Genomic DNA, 22,120 nt, shown 5'->3' with positions numbered 1-22,120 from the left:
AGGGAGGGTTTTACCTTTGTAAATAAATTCCCCTCTTTCATTCCAAGATGTGATTTCTCCAGCCTGTCGCAGTTTGTTTAACAATAGTTCTGCATTTTTCTTGAAACGGACATTTACATGTCTTAGTATTTCTGGGACAGCATTATCTTCGTTACTGATGGCACTTGGTGTTTGTTGTGTACTATTAGGCATTAGCAATGTTAAAGTTGACAATTCCTTTGCATCCTGTTTAGCAAATACCAAGTATCTCTGCAACACAGTTGTGTATCTTTTAATTTTTCATCATCTGATAAGTCATTCCTATGTAAAATTTCACTGATTTCAGTATCTAAACGCTGTGTAACACTCTGGCGGATGTCAGGTACTGCGGGAAGGGGTCTTTTTAGCCTGTCAAGTTCAAGCTTGGATACCAGGTACATTTTATCAGCATTTTCCATTATGATTAGCTAGCAGTCTTATTACCAAACAAGCTAGCTATTAACGGAATCGCAAAACTCAAAAGAGGAGCAATGACACCCCCTGTCTGTGTCACAAGCCGTTTTTTACCTCTGATAGGAAATTTTTTATCACTTAGTTTTTTTATAGCTTTTCGCCACCTCTTTAGAATGCTCTTTTGGGGCTTTTTTAGAGGTATTCGCCCTTTAAGCACATTAAGAGCAATTTCACTAATGGCGGCTATCAAATCATTACTGGCTTTTCGTAAAATAGATTTTCTATCAGATGCTCTAGCGGTCACAAGGGCTTTTAAAAGGGCCCAGTTGCGACGCAGTCTGCTAGACATCCTACCACCAATGCATATAGTATTAAGAATGCACACAACAATGAAAAAACTTACTTTTTAGAGCAATTTTTCTTAACTACGTACACCGCTGGTAGGGATGGTGGGAATAGACCCGTTCTTAACCGGAGTTCCTCAGGGGTGTTGGATCTTAAATCAACTAGTAAATACCCATAGGGTTGACTTGTTGCATCCTCAAAAGCTTCTAAAAAGAAACGTGTTTTTCCAGGGTACATTTGTCGTGACAGTGTAATAATTTGTAACTTATCACGCGGATTTTTAAAAAGCACCATATATTTGGTGTTTAAGTTTATTGTCCGGCTTTTCTTACCCTGACAAAACACATTTTGCACAAGATACATAATACTTAAATTTCTGTGATGCACATACTTGGTAAATGCTTTTTCTATTTCAACATTCTCACTAGCACTTTCCATAAGGTCATCAACAATTGTCAAATTTACCTTACCAGGAGGGAACAAATCATCATCCATAAATGTTTGAGGCAGACCCTCAATAAACCTAATATGGGGAAATGAAGAAGATAATTCATCATACAATTTTTGCCAGCATGCATAAAACCAAACAATATTATCAGGTTTGTGTGACAAAAGTGTCTCAGCATTGACTAATAGCTGTTTTACAAAATAACTTTTCCCTGAATTTGATGGTCCTGCTAAAATACAGGAGAATGGATGTTGAAGCCGTGTATCCATGGCCTCTATTTAGTAGCCAAAAGGTAATGTTGTAAAATCGTTTGACAGCTGTCTCTTTGTATAAACACACTTTTGTGTTTTCCGTAGTGTCCTGGTCTCTATCTGCCAACGTTTCTTGTTTCTGACAATACCAGATTGTTCTGTTCCTATTGTCTTTTGCGTCTTAACATCTGTATTGTGTGGGTAATCCAGAACCAGATCTTTCAGGCTGTCAAAATTAATAACCTGGGTGTTAGCAACATTGAGCGTTATGCCTTTCACTTTCAAGGTTGTTTTACCAGTGTTAAGCCTGTAACCATATGTCTTGGGCCCTGCAGATACAAATTCTGTGATATGTGTGTTATTTGGCACCTCACTGGTCAGTTCACCCAGATAATCACCCAGTGGTGGATTCCAGTCACCTTCTTTACTCACAAAAATAACAGAGTCTGTGTCATGATAGAGGCACCTTTCTTGTAGCCTGTCTAGAAGTTTGTATAATTCTAGTCTGGCATATGCTGTAGTAAAACAGGCTATAAAGATGTTGGTGTTTTTATTGATTGTGTACCGTTCCTTACTGTATTTCCAATTTACAGCAGCTGTCTCATCATTTATAAAATTAACCTCAGAAAGTTCATAGTAAGGCAGAAATGCTAACTTAAAAAGTTCATCGGGGTCTGTGACAATGCTGGTGTGTGGTAGGTTAGACCTCTGGCCAAACTTGCCCCACAATGAATTGAGAAATAATTTGGAAATTTGACGTTTTGTAGGGTTTACGGCTATCTTATCAGCACGTAACTGTATGCCCTCTTTTTCATAAAATGCGGCAATGTATTGTTTTTTCTTGGCCGCATCAGTACACCAGTTTGGATAACCTGATGCTTCTTGTTTGTCCCTGAGGTGTAGATTAATGTATTGTGTAAACAAGTCATTGCTGGAATTGTCAAAATGCCAGATCTCATAGATTTGTGCTATTCTGTAACCCTTTTCTATAGCTACCTCTAGTTCCATAGTCGTCCACGTACCAGTCAGAGAGCGCTGCTCATCAGAGTGTGTGCATAGTTCTGCCTGACAATTCAAAGCACATGTGTAACAGAGAGGGAACATGAGTTTTTTGTTCAGTTTCATAGGTAAGACTGGAAAAAACAAATCCCTTGGTGGGTATACTTTGACCTTAGCAAGACCAAAGTATTTTTTGATGTAACCAAAATTTTCGTAAATTATTTTTGGGTGCCCAACTGGATAGGTCTTGGTTTTATTAACAAAGGGGTAAAGGCTAGTGAAATCATAATAATTTATGTTTTCACCATCCTCTACTTTGTGATACAGTTTGATAGCGTTTGTTCTACCGCCATAAAGCGCATCACGGGGATCCAGGGGTATTGGAAACTGCATTTTATGGATAAATTCTTTAAGCCGTTCATCCTTTTCAAGCATTTCATGCCATTCATGCTCCCACATCAAACGAATTATAAAGCCACATTCTTGCAGATATCTTTTTTTAACCAAAAATGTGTAGTATAATTGTCCGTATGTTGAATTTGTTACATCATTGGAGTCAGCCTCATTGTAGCAAACAGGACAACCATGATAAAAACAGCCCTGAAATTCAAAAGCAACGTGCTTACCATCAACAAAAGCATAGCCGTCCAAAAAGTACCTTCCAACCCTCCTTTCACCACCCCTTAATGCATGCTGTATAGGAATATTTTCTGTATGTGCTACATACAAAAGCCACTGGATAGCCGGTGTAGAAAAACGTTTTTGTGTCTTGTGGTAATTGTCTCCTGGTACAATGGCTATAGTGTTTAATGGTATGAATTTAAATCTGTACATAGCCATGCAGACAGACGCCAGTGTAACAAGTTGAAAAGGATCAATAGATCTACGGACTACAACACGCCTCTTTTTACGCTTACAGTAATATGTACGTTTCTTTTTTGTCATTGCCATGATCCTGTCTCTGTAACACTCACAGGCCTTTCTTAAAACCTCCACATCCTGTTTGCAATATGCTTTTAGTTCTTTCTGAAAATTAAATGTGTCATCTTTGTGTTCTGTGTACCATGTCATGAATTCATTTTTCTCACCAGGCATCATGTAATCTGTACCATAAAATTTGATGCTTGGCATGGGCCCAATATAGTTTTGATTTTGCTCTGTGTTAAAAAAATGTGGAAAATAACCTTTGGACCCTGAAAAGCCCATAGCTTCTGGTAATTTACTGAGCTTCATGGGCAGGAAGTTTAAAGAGTCTATGAACCGCATTTTCAAATCAGGTAGTGTTACGCACAACAGTTTACCCCCTTGATTTATTATTTGTATTTGGAGTTTTTCCCTGATCAGTTCTTGAACAATAAAATACGAATCGTACCTCCCTGCATTGTGTGCAATGAATGTGTAATGGTCAAATACGCCACTAGTAAAAAACTGGACAAATTTTTGCACACAGTCGTTACCTTCAAACTCCCAAGCGGGGGAACCGTGCAAGTTTGCGGCATAGATGTAATTTGGAATGTGTGTGCCTGTCTCCTGCATGCATTCAAAATCATAGATAATGTATTTTTCACACCTTTTTTGTGCTTTGCACTTTTGCATGTAACAAATGTGTGTGTCAAATTTCCCAACACGCACACCACACACACTGCAGCGCAGCCCACCACATTTATGCTCATCCCCATTACACACATATCGGTAGCAGGAGTCACAAAACGTTTTAAGTCTACAAATGCTCTCGTCATCAAGAGCCAGCTGTCTATGCAATTCCAAACAGTCTTTTGAACGACAAAACACACGACAGTTAAAACACCTAGGCTGAATACCTATTTCATCCCTACAATCCATTCTATGACATGCTTTACAAAACTGCTGACAGCCATGATTATTCTTGTGGTGATACACAGAATTGCATCTCTCACAAAAGTATGACTCACCAATAAAACTTTTCACATTTTTAATACCATAATAATGGTTTTCATGGTGTAAAACAAATAAAATCTTTTCTCTGGATGCCGCCCCTGTATGATAAAACTGCCAGCGCCCCTGACTGAAATACAGAATTTTAATGTTAACGTTTAAGTAATTTTCAAACTCCGCAATGTCATTAAAAGACACTAGCTGATCCTCTGGTATGTCTAGAACCCTGTGTAACTGTTTGGCACGTTCTAGTAAAACGGCATCACCGACATCATCATTATCCATCAAGGCGTATAGACTGGCTGCCAGACACAGATTTGTAGTATAATTGTTAAAATCATACAACCATTGCTTTTTACCACTGATAATTTTGCTGTAAGGGATTGCACGCAACCGTTTTTTCACACCACCGCGCCTATTCCTGATCACTACTACCACAAGTTTTAGAGAATTGCCAGCAAGACATTCTGCATTACTCTGTAAAGCATTCGCAATGCAATTCAAAAAAGTGTCAGCATTAAAAGCTTCACTAGACTGTTTTGTGGAATATACAGGGTCAAAAGCATTCCCACCCTCAAGACGCAACTGTACAAAATCTCCTGGTGCTATGTCTGGTAAGGTTCTGTTCAGTAAATTTTGAATACTGGAATGCACAGCATTAACAGCATCCACAAATGAGTGTATTCTGTCTAAGTTTATAAATCCAAAATGGTCAATATACATAACACCGTTAAAGTTGGCTAGGTCTCTCTGTTGATGGTAAATAGCATCTAAATATACACCAGTATTTTGATCATGATCAGCATTAACAGCTTCCAAACACAGTCTTTGGTCACTGTCCTGTACATTACTGCGCCCACTATTCTGTTGCGTGGCCTGTATTTGTAACCTATCAGATTTGTGTGGTGTGTCATGTGTTTTGAGGACCCCTGATTGAATGGGTAAAGAAGTCGATGTTGTAGCATGCAGATTTGCATTGTTACAACAAAGACGTCTATGTGCCCTAGCCTTCAAAGAAGCCCTGGCACTTATTAACATTTTAACAGCCCGATTGATAGTTTTAGTTCTGTTCACAGACAGTTTGGGAAATTTTTCTAACCTACCACCACCAACCATTTTTAGTCATGCTGTTTCACCTATTTCTTTTTCAAAAGCCTTAAGAACCTTACTTAATTTTGTGTACTTTTCAGAAACAGCTATTATCTCTGCACCCTTAGACTCTTCAGGCGCCGTACTACCTAATGCCATGGCCTGTCTGTTAAGGTGCCCTAAAAAATTAACCATGTTAAGCCATCTGTGGTTTAGACTCCCCATATGACTCAATGCACTCTGTACTTTTTTACTCCAAGTTCTAAGACCTGTAAAATGTAAAATGTGAGTATACAGGCCTTCTGCTGGTAACGCAACATCTAAACTGTTTTCTGTTTGTGTTTCTGCGACGCGTTTTTGTTTAGCAGGTGGGGTATTTTCATATGTGAGTTGCCTCTTCACATTACTTACACCCCTACCAGCTAAAGGTGTGCTCTGTATAACAGACTGCTTTGGAACATACCTGATAACATTACTTGGTATTATACATGCTGACTCACCACCCTTGACAGCTTGTGATGTAGATTCATCAAGATTAGAAACTGGAGACAATGGCAAGGTCCTTATTGATCCATTAAAATCATTTTTTAGTAATGGCTTTGATTTAACGACTTCTGTTTTGTGGAGTCCAGGAACAACAGGATTTGTGATGTTTTTGGTTGCTCTTCTTTCTTTTGTATCAGATATCTGGCCTGTTTTACTTCTCTTAGCTGTAAAGAGACAAGAAAAAATAGAATTAAAAAAAATGTAAATACTATTTAAAAGAAGATTAGTTTGCTATAGTTCTGTACTTACATGTTTTAGTTGTTCTATTGTGTATTTCAGTTTGGGTTACTTTACGTGGGGCTGAAGGCATCAAAACACGCTCTACAGGGGGAATATTCTCCTTTTCTGATGCGTTATTTGCCTTGATTTTTTTACCTGAAGAGACAAAATCATAAACTAATTAGGTACCTTGGTGAAAAAACAAAACAAAACAAAAACAAAGCAACAACATGTCTTATTAATGTACACTCACGAAATGTTTTCCCCCTTTTTTCAGTCTGTGATGGTTTTTTGTGTGTTGCACGGCTCTCAACATTATGCGCAATGATCTCAATGTCGGGCTCTTTTAGAGTTGCACAGTCAAGAATGTTTAGGTCTAAAATAAAAATATAGTTTTCTAAGCGCCGTGGTTATGATATCATACGTTATATTTGAGCCCTATACTAATAACTGTGATTAATGTACAAACAATACAGTACGCTTACCTCTAGCTGTTAGTCCTAAAATATCTTCTGTTTGTGAATAGGGCAATGGTGGTAATACAACATCCATAACAGCCGCTATAACAAAAATGAAATAATAAATAAAAAAAAAAAGATAGCAAGTTTACTAATTAAACAATGATTACTGTATCAAACATACAGTAAAGACAGGTAGATAGATAGATAGATAGATAGATAGATGATAGATAGATAGATAGATAGACACATAGATAGATGATAGATAGATAGCTACATAGAAAGATAAAGTAAAAACATACCTAACTGAGAATCTGTAATGTCCCCAAAGTTGTTAAACATGCTATTAGCGCTGTGTTGAGACATCTAGAAATACAACACAATACAAATAATGTAATGTAATATTGAAGCTATACTAACATTATTTACATCAATTTAACAGACTTATAAATCTACGCTGGGACGTTATCCTTATAATATATACTAAAATAAGCGTCTGAAAAAACAGTCTAAATTTTAGGAAACCATCAGCCCTCTATGTGTGAACAACAGGCTGTTTACAGAGTATACTAAAATGATGTGCATAAACAGAACATAAAAGTATAACATTTTAATAAGCTTTAGTTGCACAAAATATAGAACAAAAGCCATCAAATAACTAAATAATAATTAATTTTAAGAAATAAATGCGATTAAAATGTTCTGTATATAACAATTACAAAAATATATATAGCAATTAATAAGGTATAACTAAAAAAAAAAATATATATATATATAAATCTACAAGTATAAAAATATGAAAGATATAAAATAATACATACCTTGTTTTTTTATCGTCAGAAAAATGTTTCTGTGAATAAAACTTTTGTATTGTCCAGGTCTCATGGTACGCTGTATTTATGGCCATCCTGTATTACCGCCCATAGATGCCTTGTTTTTGCGATTGGCTAGGCCTAAATTACGCCCCAAAACTATCTGCACTGCTATTGGGTCTGCTTAAATTATAAGTTTTAGATATTACCATATTTAACACTCCCCCTCAACTTATAATTAATTAGACTAGATACCATTTAAACATATGTTGCTAATTTGTATATGCTTTTGTCCCTGATCATGTTCCTGTGGTCAAGAGTCCCCAGACACAGAGTGTCCTGAGTGCTTAGATAATTGATATAGCATATGTGCTTTGTCTTTTGTTTCTGGCCAGTTCCCGAGGTCATATCTCCCAGACACATGTGGTACTTATTGCCAATATAATTGATATAGCATATGTGCTTTTGTCTTTTGTTTCTGGTCAGTTACTGATGGCCAAAGGGCATACATCTGTCATTAGTGATTATATATTTGAAACGGTCACACTTCCCCCCCCCCCTTTGCATCTCAAACTAGCATGTATCACTTTTGCTTTAGAAAATACACACAAATGTTGTCCATTATTAAATAAGTTTATTGTATAGTTTAATAGTATCAGTTACAGATCATAGCTGTGTTTTCACAATACGGTATACATGTTTGATTGTTATGACAACACTGTCTAAGTCTAAATGTTAAATACAGCATACGTTTATTTACAAAATGTTTTACTATTCTATCATTTCTTTTAAAATCACTATTAAAGAATTTTAATGCATTTTTATAAGACACACCACGGGCTATATGGTGTAACATGAATATACAGTAATGACCGCAGTATGAGCTAACAGTATCCTGTAGCTGTCTATTTTGGTATGTTATTCTTGTAGAATTTCTTTTTAAAAATTGTATAAAATCCTTAGGAAATACAACATTTTCTGGTGATAACCCATAGCTATCAAAAAATATAGAGTTCTTATTATCACATAAAATGATCAAGATCCAGTGACGGCCTCGTTTTTCTGAACTGTCTGTATTTACAATATATGCAGCAGGCTTCTGTTGGACCTTATGTCGCGGTAATAAATCACATGGAAACACACCCATAAACATTCTCTGGGCAATTGCATCTGATTTCATAATGTGGGTAATTTCCAAGTTATTCATTTTTAATTGTAGTCATACAATATTTCTCTTCTATTATTGATCTCAATAATGTTTGCATTTACAGAATATACAATCATATTAATGGTGTTTGGTGTAGGTTCTGCAAATCTTATTTCAGCTCTTAGATTGCCCGTCTTTACTAGAGAGAAATGTGCTCCGGGTTCTTGATCTGGTGATAAATCAAATCCAAATAAAGTAAAACCATTCATAAACTCTTCACGATCCACTGAAATCCCATTATCTGATTTTTGCTTGCCAGAAAGGTGTACAAGGGCCATGTATTCACGAATTGCTGCGTCATTTTGGAAGGTAGGCTGAAATCCTCTCCCACCAGGTACCTGTTGTCCGTCAACATATAAAGCCGCGTGACTTATATTATAATGATGGAAACATAATGGATTCCTCTGGTAGCTTCCACTGAAAGCCTCATTATCCACAAATCCTAATATTACAATTTTAGGAATTTGCCCCAGAAAGAGATTTTCGTGGTTTGTGATCCTTGTGCCTGCAGGTATACTGTATACTTTCAGAGAAACTCGATCAATGGCATACTTTGCGTTTGTTGTCAACAGCGCTTGGCTGTGGCCTATTCTGACTGCTGGAGAGACCTGCACTCTTTTAACATAGAGGGCCGCTTGTAATATTTGCACTTTATAGTGTTCAGCATCAGCAGTCATCAGACAAAAAGCGTCTTTATTTCTGGATAGTTTAATTTTGAGATCAAGTCCATTCAGAATCAGGCGCGGTGAATTAAAAACATCACCATAAATGGGCCCTATAATTTCTACAGTTTTTGAGCCGGCTGTAAACCGGGCCCTTTTGTTGAATCCTGTATTTTCCCCATTAGGCGTCCTATCATGATGATGGCCGGCTGTGTCTTTATAAAATAAGCCGGCCGTGAATTGTGAAGATAGAGTTTGTGGGCTATAGTTCAGGAGGGTTTCAATGTAAGCTCTGTAAGTATATAGATTATCAGATTGTGAAATGAGTCGATCACCCAAAGTTATATCCACTTGGTTAAAGAGACTGGCTATAGGGTAATTGATAAAGCCCACACGAGCCCCATCCCCTATAACTGTGTTATCTTGTTTAACAATTTTACAAAGTATGTACAAGAGTGTGTTATTTAGGTCATAATAATATTCACCACTCCCTGATATAAAAAATTCCAGCGGCGCATTGTCTGCAAGTGCCGCTATGGGCTGAGACTCTACATATAGGGATTTTTCAATACTTGTCTGTGTAGGAGGTATTTGAAAGATGTCCAGTTCAGATTTAGCACATTCATCAGAACTGTCGTGTACAAAAGCCATGTTGCTCTCTTAAAAGATGTCACCGGGTGAACGTCTAGCTGTTTTCTGCACACGGCGTCTTTTACGTTGTGTGCTTTTATTGGTTGCCATTGTTAAGAAAGCTGAATTATAACGCCTCTTATATTTCCTTGGCTTTTTACTTATGTATGCAATGCCTGATCCTTCTTGTTCTTGCGCTGGTCGGGTCATTCTATCCATAACAGCTGTTGAGACATTGGCAACTGCGTCTTTGACTATGTTTCTCGCAGCATTCTTTACATGTGGTTTTATAATTTCTAGGCCTCTTCGAAAAATCGGGGAGATAGTCCTAAAAAAACCGCGGAAGAGACCCCCGATTCCTGCTCCATACATATATTCACTGCCACGGAACCCATCCAGCCCATGGCCACTTTGTGTAATGTAATAATGGGTATATACAGCCGGATCCCCATACGTTCTTTTGGACAGCATTTTTAGTATGACAGTTCCTTGCGGGGTCTAAAATGTAATCGCACCAGGCATTTACCGTACTTGAATTTAACTGGTTTACACTGGTCTGAATAAATTGAAATTGCCACTGAATCAAAGTGCTGTTTGCATACAGGTATGTAATCTGGTCGTGTGTATCGCTGTGTGATTATCTCATTGTTTTTACCACTGATTTCTACAGTCCGGAGAAGTTGTACATAACTATCGCCCACTAGTTGATGTTGTATTATGTCTGAGTACACAAACATTGTGTAAAATCCTGCTTTTATATCTGCATAAATCTTTTTGACTTTTGGTAGAGAGGTACCGTATGGAGCTATATAACCATCCATACCTAAAATATGGGCAAGCTTTTCTCCGGGTGCAAAAGTGTATATTGGTGATTCAGATACTGATACGCTTCTTTCTAAATCATCATAACGCAGTTTAATATGCTCATGTGGAATTTTTAAACTATCGAGTCTCGCATTTATTGCTTTCACAACCTCATTAATAGTGTTATAATACCCCGATTTAATATGATACTCTTTCAAAAGATCATCCTGTTTCCCAACGACAAAATTACCTTCATGGGGGTCAAAGGTGTTCCATGTGTGGGGGTATTGTATTTCTGTAAGGGCTACTTCCCATGGCCCTCGAAGGTCAACACTTTTTGCTAATTTAGTTGTGTAATTAGATATGGTGTTGTCAGGATATATCTTGGAGGATGCATTGCTGGGCAAGGTCATATAGAATGATCCCTCATCCATGGTCTATAAATCAGTCAATTGATTCTCTTCAATCCAACAATTAAATTTTGGGGGGTAACCCATCCATTTAACAAAGAATAGATTAATGCCGTCAATATTTTTTCTCTTAATAATTTTCTCTATTCTGTATATGCGATTCTGATCTGGAGGAACTTTTTGTATTTCTTCTGCGTAGAAAGAGCCATCTATGGGGTCATCAGCCAGATCCTTCAGTTTATAAAGCGGTCTGAGCCCCCTGGTGTTTATATCGTAAATGGTGAATATTTCATCTGTGTAACTCTGCTCATACCCTTTACTAAAAGTTCCTTTATATTTAGAAATTCTGACATCATCACCGATTTTGAATTTGGGTTTAATCTTTTTAGAAGAAAAATATTCATAGTAAAGATTCTTCCAGATTTTTAATGAATTTTGTTTTGTAACATCAGCTGGTCTACACCGAATTGATGAGTGATATGTGTGATTGTAACTATATACCAAGTTGGGCAAAATATCAATATATCTAAAAGTGTTACGTTTTGTGAGATATCGCCACATTTTAGTCTTTAATGTACGGTTAAACCGTTCCACTAAAGAGCATTTCACAGTGTCTGATGAAACAAAATGTCTTATTTTGTATTTATCAAAAAGCTGCTTTACTTCTTTATTCAAGAATTCTTTACCACGATCTGTTTGTATTTTAATCGGTGTTCGGTGATCCTCTTCAAATATTCTCTGAAAGGCCGTGGCCACCGCTGTCCCTGTCTTATTGCGCAGGCCGCAACACCAGGCATATTTTGATAGGACATCTATAACTGTCAAAATATATTTTATACCATCATTTTCTTTAGACAAATCTATCATGGATACCAGATCTGCTTGCCACTGTGAGTCGATATCTGAAACCACAACTTTGTTTCTTTTAAAGTTCTTTCTAACAGGCTTATGCAGTGCATAGACATCTTGCTGATTTAACCACTCTTTTACATCTTTTCTTTTTAACCTGTGTTTTTTTACTTCTCTGTACAGGTTTTCAATACCGCCATAAGAGCCAGGTGCTCTGGGGTTAAAATATTGCCTTTGTAATATGTGTTTTTTATTCCTCCGTCGTGGCATGATTGTAATGCAACAACCACTATAACCACAATGCGCAGAATCCTTTTTTTTAGTCACAGACGTGTCCGGGCATAACACTATACATGCCCGGGCATGTCCTCAATAACCATGAATCCATCCCCATTGGTTGCTCAGGGTCACGTGGTGCCGCCCCTTGAATAAGACATCCCCATTGGTTGCTCAGGGTCATGTGGTGCCGCCCTTAAATAAGCCATCCCATTGGTTGTTCAGGGTCACGTGGTGACATTCCTGTGGGGTGTACTGGGCGGGGCTCAAGCGCCGATCGATGGGTGTAGTGGGTGGGACTTAAACCGGAAGGGGCGGGACATCTGACGCATTAGACCAGAAAAGGGGCGGGGCACCTGTCACTTTACCGGAAGTGGGCGGTTTGACGAAAGGTGTAGACGCTTCACTACTTGTGTGCATTTCCCAATTAATTATCTGCCTTGCAAGGGACAAAACATGAACCAAACTCCATGTTAGGTCCTTGCAAGGCAGATAACTAGATTACCAGTTCTCAGATAGCCCCCCTGTATAACGGGCTCCCACTTACAAAACAGCCACAACAAAGGGTGACGAGAGGAGTTTGTATACTTGTAATTTACTTATCTTCCTCGCATGAACCAAACCTGGAGTGCATTAAATCTCCCTGATTGCACTATTTAGCTCAAGAAATAACACATTTACATGAATTTTTTGTAATTGCAACAGACAAAAAAGTACTATATATTCAGCAAAAGCCCAATGAGAGCGGTTGCCAATCAGATCCCAACACAGATCAGTTTCCCCCTAACTGAGGGGGGTCCTCAATGTAGTGCTGAAGTTTTTGATCACCCTTTCCAAGCCAGGGAATTGGATCCAAATAAAGAGGAGTCCCTATCCTTATTTGCCTGTTTAGCAGAAGGAATGCTGGGAATGAAACTCATGCTGATTAGTAAACCATACCCTGCAAGGATGAGTCCCAGTAAGGGTGAAAGTTATGGGTACATGGAACTTGATCAGTAACTGCTCCGACTGTGCTGTAACCCCCAGTGAGGGAGCTTTAGCCTACAGGATACTCAATAGAAATGGGCACGTTAGCAGTTAAACTGGACTTTCTTGCCAGGATTCCTTCTGCTTTGCATGAACTTGAATTGCTTTTCATGGGATCCGCTCCTTCGGCTCTACGTGTATTGAAATGAAAACCCTGCGCTACTCTGTCAAAACTCATCAGTAGTTGGGATCCCCCCAGCAACTGCCCTGCCTGTGCCTTAAACTCAGTGCTTAAGCTTTAGCCTACTTGGGTTCCTTCTCTTATCTTCCCTCTGCAAACTCTACATCAAATGTTTGGCCTTTATCTCTTTTTATAGTAGACCTGTCTGTCTTTACAGATTCATATCTTCACCAATATATATTTCGGGCGGGGGGGGCCAAGAAAGGAGAGAGACTAGATGATAACAGGGCATGGGTGGTGTGTAACTAGGCCGGGTGTAACCAGACTTTGGACCCAGGTGCTTGATGTTGTTGTTATAGTCATATATAAATGGATCAGATTGATGACACTGTGAGCCCATAGTTAATGGATTCAGTTAGATACATGAGTAGATTTCTGGTTGAGGCTGCTGTACAGGAGAGCAAGGCCTTGTTCTTCTTCATAGGGTCCTATAGAAAGTTGGGTTCTTAAAGGTGCCTACAATACTCTGTGGCGTCCAACAGGAGATAGTGAAAAGGGATGAGGGTCAATTTTCTTGCCAATCAGGTCAGGTCTGGCACAGCATTTTTTTTTCTTTGTTTAAAACCAGCACCTCCGACTCCCTTCCTGTCGTTGTCTTCAACGGGACTTCATTGTTTTGTGGAAGGCAAAATACATTGGGGCAACAACAACAACTGCACTCTTTATCAAGATATATAGAACATTTGGACATTCTGTGCATTAAGATACCAAGCAATGTCCTCCCCTTTAAGCAAAGCAGGGATTGTTTGTCCATATATAGTGATGAGCGAATCTGTTCCGTTTCGCTTCGCCGAAAAATTCGCGAATCTTTAAAAAGATCCGGAAAACGGCGAAAAAGACGCGAAACGGCGAAAATGTTGTGCGACAAAAAAAATGTGTCGCCCGCGGATATTATTTTGTCGCGCGGCTATTGTTTCGTCGCCCGCAGCTATTATTTTGTCGCGCGGCTATTGTTTCGTCGCCCGCGGCTATTATTTTGTCGCGCGGCTATTGTTTCGTCGCCCGCGGCTATTATTTTGTCGCGCGGCTATTGTTTCGTCGCCCGCGGCTATTATTTTGTCGCGCGGCTATTGTTTCGTCGCACGCGGCTATTATTTCGTCACGCGGCTATTGTTTCATCGCCCGCGGCTATTATTTTGTCACGCGGCTATTGTTTCGTCGCCCGCTGCTATTATTTCGTCGCGCGGCTATTGTTTCGTCGCCCGCGGCTATTATTTTGTCGCGCGGCTATTGTTTCGTTGCACGCGGCTATTGTTTCGTCGCCCGCGGCTATTATTTCGTCGCGTGCCTATTATTTTGTCGCGCGGCTATTCTTTTGACGCCGGCGACAATTTTTGGACGTGTGGCGAATTTTTCCGCGGCGAATTATTTCATCCGTTTCGCAAAACAATCCGCCAATGGCGAAACACGGAAATTCGCCGCGAATCGATGCCTGGCGAAACATTTCGCCCATCACTATCCATATATTGTAATATATACAAGCTGCCCAACTGTGTCACACAACTGGCCTACACTCACTCACCCCCGGTCTGGCCTACACTCACTCACCCCCGGTCTGGCCAGTCCTACACTCACTCACCCCCGGTCTGGCCAGTCCTACACTCACTAACCCCCGGTTTGGCCTGTCCTATACTCACTCACCCTTGGTCTGACCTGTCCTACACTCACTCACCCCCGGTCTGACCTGTCCTACACTCACTCACCCCGGTCTGGCCGGTCCTACACTCACTCACCCCCGGTCTGGCCGGTCCTACACTCACTCACCCCCGGTCTGGCCGGTCCTACGCTCACTCACCCCCGGTCTGGCCGGCCCTACGCTCACTCACACCCGGTCTGGCCGGTCCTATGCTCACTCACCCCCGGTCTGGCCGGTCCTACGCTCACTCACTCCCGGTCTGGCCAGTCCTACACTCACTCACCCCCGGTATGGCCAGTCCTACACTCACTCACCCCCAGTCTGGCCTGTCCTACACTCAGTCACCCCCGGTCTGGCCAGTCCTACACTCACTCACCCCCGGTATGGCCAGGCCTACACTCACCCCCGGTCTGGCCAGTCCTACACTCACTCACCCCCGGTCTGGCCAGTCCTACACTCAGTCACCCCCAGTCTGGCCAGTCCTACACTCACTCACCCCCGGTCTGGCCTGTCCTACACTCACTCACCCCTGGTCTGGCCAGTCCTACACTCACTCACCCCCGGTCTGGCCAGTCCTACACTCACTCACCCCCGGTATGGCCAGGCCTACACTCACCCCCGGTCTGGCCAGTCCTATACTCACTCACCCCCGGTCTTGCCAGTCCTACACTCAGTCACCCCCAGTCTGGCCAGTCCTACACTCACTCACCCCCGGTCTGGCCAGGCCTACACTCACTCACCCCTGGTCTGGCCAGTCCTACACTCACTCACCCCCAATCTGGCCAGTTCTACACTCACTCACCCCCAGTCTGGCCTGTCCTACACTCACTCACCCCCGGTCTGGCCTACACTCACTCACCCTCGGTCTGGTAAGTCCTACACTCACTCACTATATCTTAGTTGGGATCAAGTACAGGTACTGTTTTATTATTACAGAGAAAAGGGAATCATTTAACCATTAAATAAACCCAATAGGGCTGTTCTGCCCCCAATAAGGGGTAATTATATCTTAGTTGGGATCAAGTACAGGTACTCTTTTATTATTACAGAGAAAAGGGAATCATTTAACCATTAAATAAACCCAATAGGGCTGTTCTGCCCCAATAAGGGGTAATTATATCTTAGTTGGGATCAAGTACAGGTACTGTTTTATTATTACAGAGAAAAGGGAATCATTTAACCATTAAATAAACCCAATAGGGCTGTTCTGCCCCCAATAAGGGGTAATTATATCTTAGTTGGGATCAAGTGCAGGTACTGTTTTATTATTACAGAGGAAAGGGAATCATTTAACCATTAAATAAACCCAATAGGGCTGTTCTGCCCCCAATAAGGGGTAATTATATCTTAGTTGGGATCAAGTACAGGTACTGTTTTATTATTACAGAGAAAAGGGAATCATTTAACCATTAAATAAACCCAATAGGGCTGTTCTGCCCCCAATAAGGGATAATTATATCTTAGTTGGGATCAAGTACAAGGTGATATTTTATTATTAAAAGGTAAAAGGGAATACCTTAATAATACCCGTAGATAAGAATTACATTTCAGGAGGGAATACATAGGCATAAATTACAGCAAATAAGAAACTAAATGGCCAATTTTGCTCTGTGCCACCTTGTACAGTAGTTGCCAGATGGGCAAATCCATAACCCATAGCAACCAATCAGTGATTGGCTTTTTCAGTTGTAGGCAGAACAATGAATGCAACAACTTCATTGGTTGCCATAGGTTACTGCCCATGACCACATTTGCCCCCCACTGTGTTGTAAAGCAAAGCTACGTTAAGTACCAATCAGATGCCACTTTGTTGAGTACTGTATGCTTGTGCTTTGTAGAACTTTATATTATTGTATTAATTACTTTATTCCTAAGGTTCTTATGGTTTTATTTATGCGTATAAGTTGGCTCTTAGACTCGGGTGTCTGTACTGTTGGGTAACACAAGAGCTGAGATCCTACCACTCTTCATTGCACTATTGGCTTCTCACATAATGACCCGTAGGTGTTCTACTATGCGCACTGTTTAATGGGCATAAATGAGCTCTAATATCTTTACCCTTTCTGTAGGCCAAACCCATTGCTCAGAGGTTTTTAATACAAAAGGGAACACATCTCGGGGATATTATAGTAGAGCACTCAAACCATATATCTACCCCACAGATGCACTCTGATAACACCAAGCTTGCTACGTGTAGAGACGGAAGAGACCATTGTGGTAGATGCTCAAGGACACAACTCTGCATTTGAGGCCAACATCCTCATCCAGGACTTCCCTCAGAAGAAACTCAGTCTTGCATCAGCCAAAGTCTCCTTGAATAATAACAATGGGTTTCTTGGAAGTGCCACAGTAAAGGTGAGATGGAATGACACGTGGCTCTACCTGAAATGGCTGCCCATGATGCAGCCAGTGAATATATGTGGGGCTCTGAGAGGTGTTATTGCGTTTCTGTTGTGTTTGGTAGGGTGAGAGCAGTTTGTGTCGTACCTTGTGTAATATGGGAGATGTTCCACACCTTTACTGTCTGAGTTGTGCCTATATTGTATTAATAGCCTGTCTTCCTCCAGATTCCCTCTGACCAACTCCCCAAGGACACAAGAAACAATCAGTTTGTGTATGTCAGTGTGAGGTCCGGTTCATGTAAACTGGAGAAGGTTGTGCTGTTGCAATACAGCAGCGGCTATATCTTCATTCAGACAGACAAGACTATCTACACCCCAGGATCTAAAGGTAAGGCTGATCATGGCTGCTGAGAGATATAGGAAGCCATTATTTATTGACACCACTAACTAATTTACCTATTGTTGCACTTGTGGAAGTTAAAGGGTAAAACTGAAAATTTCAGAGAAAAATTAATGCCAAGTAATGGACAAAGTTCTGTCTTTCACTCCCACACTACTTCCTGTTAGAGTTGCATCACTTCCTGTCAGCTGATCTCTGAGGGAGCACACAGCCCATAACAAAATGGCGGCTCAAGAGAAAAGGTGTAAAAGGGAAATATTTACTGATATATATATATATAGATTCTCATGGGGTTTTTTGGGGGTTTTTTTTTCATTTTAAAATTTGACTAAACTCATTTTCTGTAATGTCTAACATTAACAAAAAAAAATCCCATATGAAAAGTCGGAGCGGGAAAAAGAAAGAAAGATCTTCCAGGAAAGGATTTGGATTTTTAGCCGTTTTGACGAATAGTAAATCTTGGAAAACGCTAAAAGTCCGAATCGATAAAAAAATATCTGTTGGTTTGTAAATGGGCCCCAAAGAATCTGTTAAGTATTCATTCTTGGGGTTATGGTTTTTCTTTTAAATATATATTTTAGTTAAACATTATCTGATTTGGTTCATTGGAGGATTACAAGGAAGCCCAGCAGGCAGCACAGGACTCAGTGTAGACAATTATATGAGTGGTTGATGCTGCCTCTCATTGGTAGTGTGGGAGGGTATTGTTGGGAAGAACAGGGGGTGGGGCCTACCATAGCCACAGGCAGTTATGTAGCTGTGGAGGACAAAGGCCGATGCATGGATCTTTTCAATACAATACAATTTCCTCTACTCTTGGTCACATTCTTGCTCTTCAGTCAAACAGCAATGCCCTTTGTATTCTCACCAACATACTCAATCTATTTCTCCACAGTTATGTATCGGGTTTTCTCCATGAACTACAAGATGAATCCAATTACAAAACCAATGGTCGTCGAATTTGTGGTAGGTCTTCTGTTCTTGTTAGGGTCAGACTGGGGTGGCTGGATACCAGGAAAAAAACCTGGTGGGCCCATTGACCAAGACCCAATCCCCTCCTGCCCTCCCCAAATGCAGCAAAAGTAAGTGTGAGGTGCGAGCATGGAAGGGGCTGGTAGTGGGTAAGCGGCCGGCAGGGGCCCCTGTGACATAATAAGTTGTATAAGTTGGAGGGAAAACATGAAATATTCTGGTTATGCTTAAATGTACCGCCTGCCCCCTCCTACCTGTTGTAGCAAATGCATTGTGTAGGTTAATCTTTGATGTAAGTGTGTATTGTGTGTAGCCAGCCAGCTCTGTCTGGCCCTTCCAATGTAATTGCCCGCTACTGTGAGGGCACACAGAGCCACACCCCACAGTGACACAATACACATAGTTACCCCTTGTGAGAGCAGTGCTCTGTCTGGTAAATACAATAGACTGAACTGGGCATGCTCACTAGGTGGCTTCCCATAGGCCCAGTGGGATTAGTTATGATTGGCCCCCTCTGGAAGCTGCCTTTGGGTTGGAGAAGGAATCAAACCCTGTTCTGCATTTACGACAGGGGCTGCTCCCTTTCTGGCTACAAAGGTGGCTGCCAACACCCCAGAGCCTTTTGTCTGGGGTGTAACCTCGCTGCGGCAGGGCACCCTCCCCTGTGTTCCCCTGGAATCTACCTTAGCTGCGGCAAGAAGATTCCCCCCAACTGTGTGTATTTCCCTATTCCCTATGGAAGGACTGTTCCCCTGGAATCAAGGAACAAGAGTGCAGGCTGGCTACCACTTACTGGCTTATGGAAACATGCTGATGGCTACTTGCTATTTCTCCAATAAATGCCTCATTCTGTGATACCAACCGTTTGCTCTTTGGGTCCTGCCCTATATCTGTGAACTCATGGTCCTGAGGTTGTGACAGCCCCTGGGATAGCAGCCCTGGTGGGCCTCGCACACCCCAGTCCAACTCTGGTTCTTGTCTCTTATCAGATTTGCAATTTTTTCCAAATTCAGTACAAAAACAGCAATGGAACCTGACGGAGGATATTATGGGTTGTATAGTATTTTACAGTATTTCTAGTTGTCAGTGACTAAAATATGGTAGCATTATTGGCCTGGAAGACAGCAAAACTAAGGAATAAATGTAAAATAGAAAAAGTCAGCTCCTCTATGGGACTTATTCCACATTTGGGATGGACAATAATTATGTTGTATGTAGAGTCATGAGTAGTCATGAGTAGGCAGCTAGAGTCATGAGTAGGCAGCTTGAGTCATGAGTAGTCATGAGTAGGCAGCTAGAGTCATGAGTAGGCAGCTAGAATTATGAGTAGGCAGCTAAAGTCATGAGTAGGCAGCTTGAGTCATGAGTAGGCAGCTAGAGTTATGAGTAGGCAGCTTGAGTCATGAGTAGGCAGCTTGAGTCATGAGTAGTCATGAGTAAGCAGCTAGAGTCATGAGTAGGCAGCTAGAGTTATGAGTAGGCAGCTAAAGTCATGAGTAGTCATGAGTAGGCAGCTAGAGTCATGAGTAGTCATGAGTAGGCAGCTTGAGTCATGAGTAGGCAGCTAGAGTCATGAGGAGTCATTAGTAGGCAGCTTGAGTCATGAGTAGGCAGCCAGATTCATGAGTAGTGATGAGTAGGCAGCTTGAGTCATGAGTAGGCAGCTAGAGTCATGAGTAGGCAGCTAGAGTCATGAGTAGGCAGCTAGAGTCATGAGTAGGCAGCTAGAGTCATGAGTAGGCAGCTAGAGTCAGTGAGAGTTATATACTGACATTAGTTTAAGAATCATAGCAAAACTTAAGGGGAATAGAGGGGAAGCAGAGAAGAGATCCCCTGCCTCATATATTATTATTATTAGTAGTAGTGGTAGTAGTAATGGTATCTTTTTCTGCTATGTTTATGTGTTTGTTTCCACATATTAGAGCCCTACACCTTTCCTCCAGAAAGATGTCTTTCTTACTCAGAACTCAACTTCTAGACCAGTGATCCCCAATCAGTGGGTTGTGAGCAACACGTTGCTCCCCAGTCCCTTGGGTTTTTCTCCCAGTGGCCTCAAAGCAGGTGCTTATTTTGAATTCCTGGATTGGAGGCAAGTTTTGGTTGCATACAAACCAGATGTACTGTCAAACAGAGCCTCCTGTAGGCTCCCAGGCCATATAGGGGCTACCAAATAGCCAATCACAGCCCGTATTTGGCACCCTCATAAACATTTTTCATGCTTGTGTTGTTCTCCAACTGTTTTTACATTTAGGTGTTGCTCACAAGTAAAAAAAGGTTGGGGACCCCTGTTCTACACCATGAAGGCGCCTTACTCTATCAATTTATACTTAGTGTTTCAGTTTTTACAATTTACCAGACTTTGCCATATGTGCATGTTTGTGGGAAAACTAGATGTACGGCCCTTCTGTATGTTCAGCCATAACTCTGAGTTTAACAAAGGCCTTGTCTCTGTAGAACCCAGATGGCATCGTTGTGATGAGAGAGGCCTTTCACCCTGCCAGCAAATCAGGGATCTTGTCTGAGACATATGATCTGCCCAAGCTTGTGAGGTAAGAGACTCAGAAAGTTACAATCTTAATACACCCAGACAGACTGACTGGCACACACGCACACACACACACAAACACACAGCACACTAACACCCTGCCAACACAAACACGAAATGTGTAGTCATAAATGGCCATTTACGTGTGGGTGCTGTCTCACATTTAAACATCAAGAGAGTGCTGCATTGAGGGCCTAGAAGAAGGAGGACTTGGCAAAAAGTGATAGGAGTTTGGACAACACGGGGCATGACTATACATAAGTAGGGGTGCATTTGTCGATTTGTGGAACCAGGATGACCTTAATAACAGTAACAGCACTAATGTGGGTTCACCTCTAAATCACGTCTTTAGCAGCCATTGCCCCAAAACATTTTATGGAAATCAGAACTCATTTTACAGCCTTGTCCTGGGAACGGCCACATTTAATGTTGTACTTGGTGCTCGTGATAATTACATAACCCAACCGATAATGCTGTTCCAGTATCTACTGGGTTCTTTTCATTTGTTTCTCAGCTGTTTTCATAGAATTAAGGAATAAGCCACCAATTGCACTTCTCCTAGAACCTGAAGTGACCAAAGTCAGTCACATTTTGCACTGCTGCTGTCTGCACTTCCACACGTATGTTTAACTCCTCCAATAGTACAGATGGGTCACACATCTCTGAT

The 22,120-nt window shown here is 41.0% G+C and overlaps 2 protein-coding genes and 1 long non-coding RNA gene across 5 annotated transcripts in view; 1 reads left to right on the top strand and 2 right to left on the bottom strand.

Annotated features, from left to right (window-relative positions):
- Nucleotides 1-22,120, top strand: part of LOC101734099 (complement C3) — an 83,063-nt gene that overhangs the window by 5,915 nt on the left and 55,028 nt on the right. For 2 of the 3 annotated variants that reach the window (XM_031899477.1, XM_031899476.1), the window contains exons 2-5: nucleotides 17,357-17,549; nucleotides 17,762-17,924; nucleotides 18,832-18,902; nucleotides 21,363-21,457. In XM_031899477.1, coding sequence (XP_031755337.1) covers nucleotides 18,834-18,902; nucleotides 21,363-21,457 — 164 coding nt within the window. In that variant the 5' untranslated portion in view covers nucleotides 17,357-17,549; nucleotides 17,762-17,924; nucleotides 18,832-18,833. The remainder of the gene's footprint in view (nucleotides 1-17,356; nucleotides 17,550-17,761; nucleotides 17,925-18,831; nucleotides 18,903-21,362; nucleotides 21,458-22,120) is intronic. The other variant, XM_031899478.1, reaches the window with a different exon arrangement.
- Nucleotides 1,055-6,303, bottom strand: LOC116409826. Its single transcript, XM_031899481.1, has 2 exons — nucleotides 6,274-6,303; nucleotides 1,055-6,188 (listed from the first exon to the last, which is right to left on the bottom strand). The coding sequence occupies exon 2, from the start codon at nucleotides 5,503-5,505 to the stop codon at nucleotides 1,504-1,506; it is 4,002 nt and encodes a 1,333-aa protein (XP_031755341.1). The 5' UTR covers nucleotides 5,506-6,188; nucleotides 6,274-6,303; the 3' UTR covers nucleotides 1,055-1,503.
- On the bottom strand, nucleotides 6,495-8,040 carry LOC116409828. Its single transcript, XR_004222111.1, has 4 exons — nucleotides 7,523-8,040; nucleotides 7,004-7,067; nucleotides 6,729-6,803; nucleotides 6,495-6,619 (listed from the first exon to the last, which is right to left on the bottom strand). It is a non-coding gene; the product is annotated as an uncharacterized LOC116409828 (long non-coding RNA).

This window comes from Xenopus tropicalis, chromosome 3, assembly GCF_000004195.4.
Source record: "Xenopus tropicalis strain Nigerian chromosome 3, UCB_Xtro_10.0, whole genome shotgun sequence".
NCBI lineage: Eukaryota > Metazoa > Chordata > Amphibia > Anura > Pipidae > Xenopus > Xenopus tropicalis.
Note: the sequence above shows the minus strand (reverse complement) of the source record. Positions and strands in the feature narration are given on the sequence as shown.

Bases quoted from the DNA above. Each gene is read 5' to 3' on its own strand.
- LOC116409826 (XM_031899481.1), bottom strand. From the start codon at position 5,505: ATGGTTGGTGGTGGTAGGTTAGAAAAATTTCCCAAACTGTCTGTGAAC.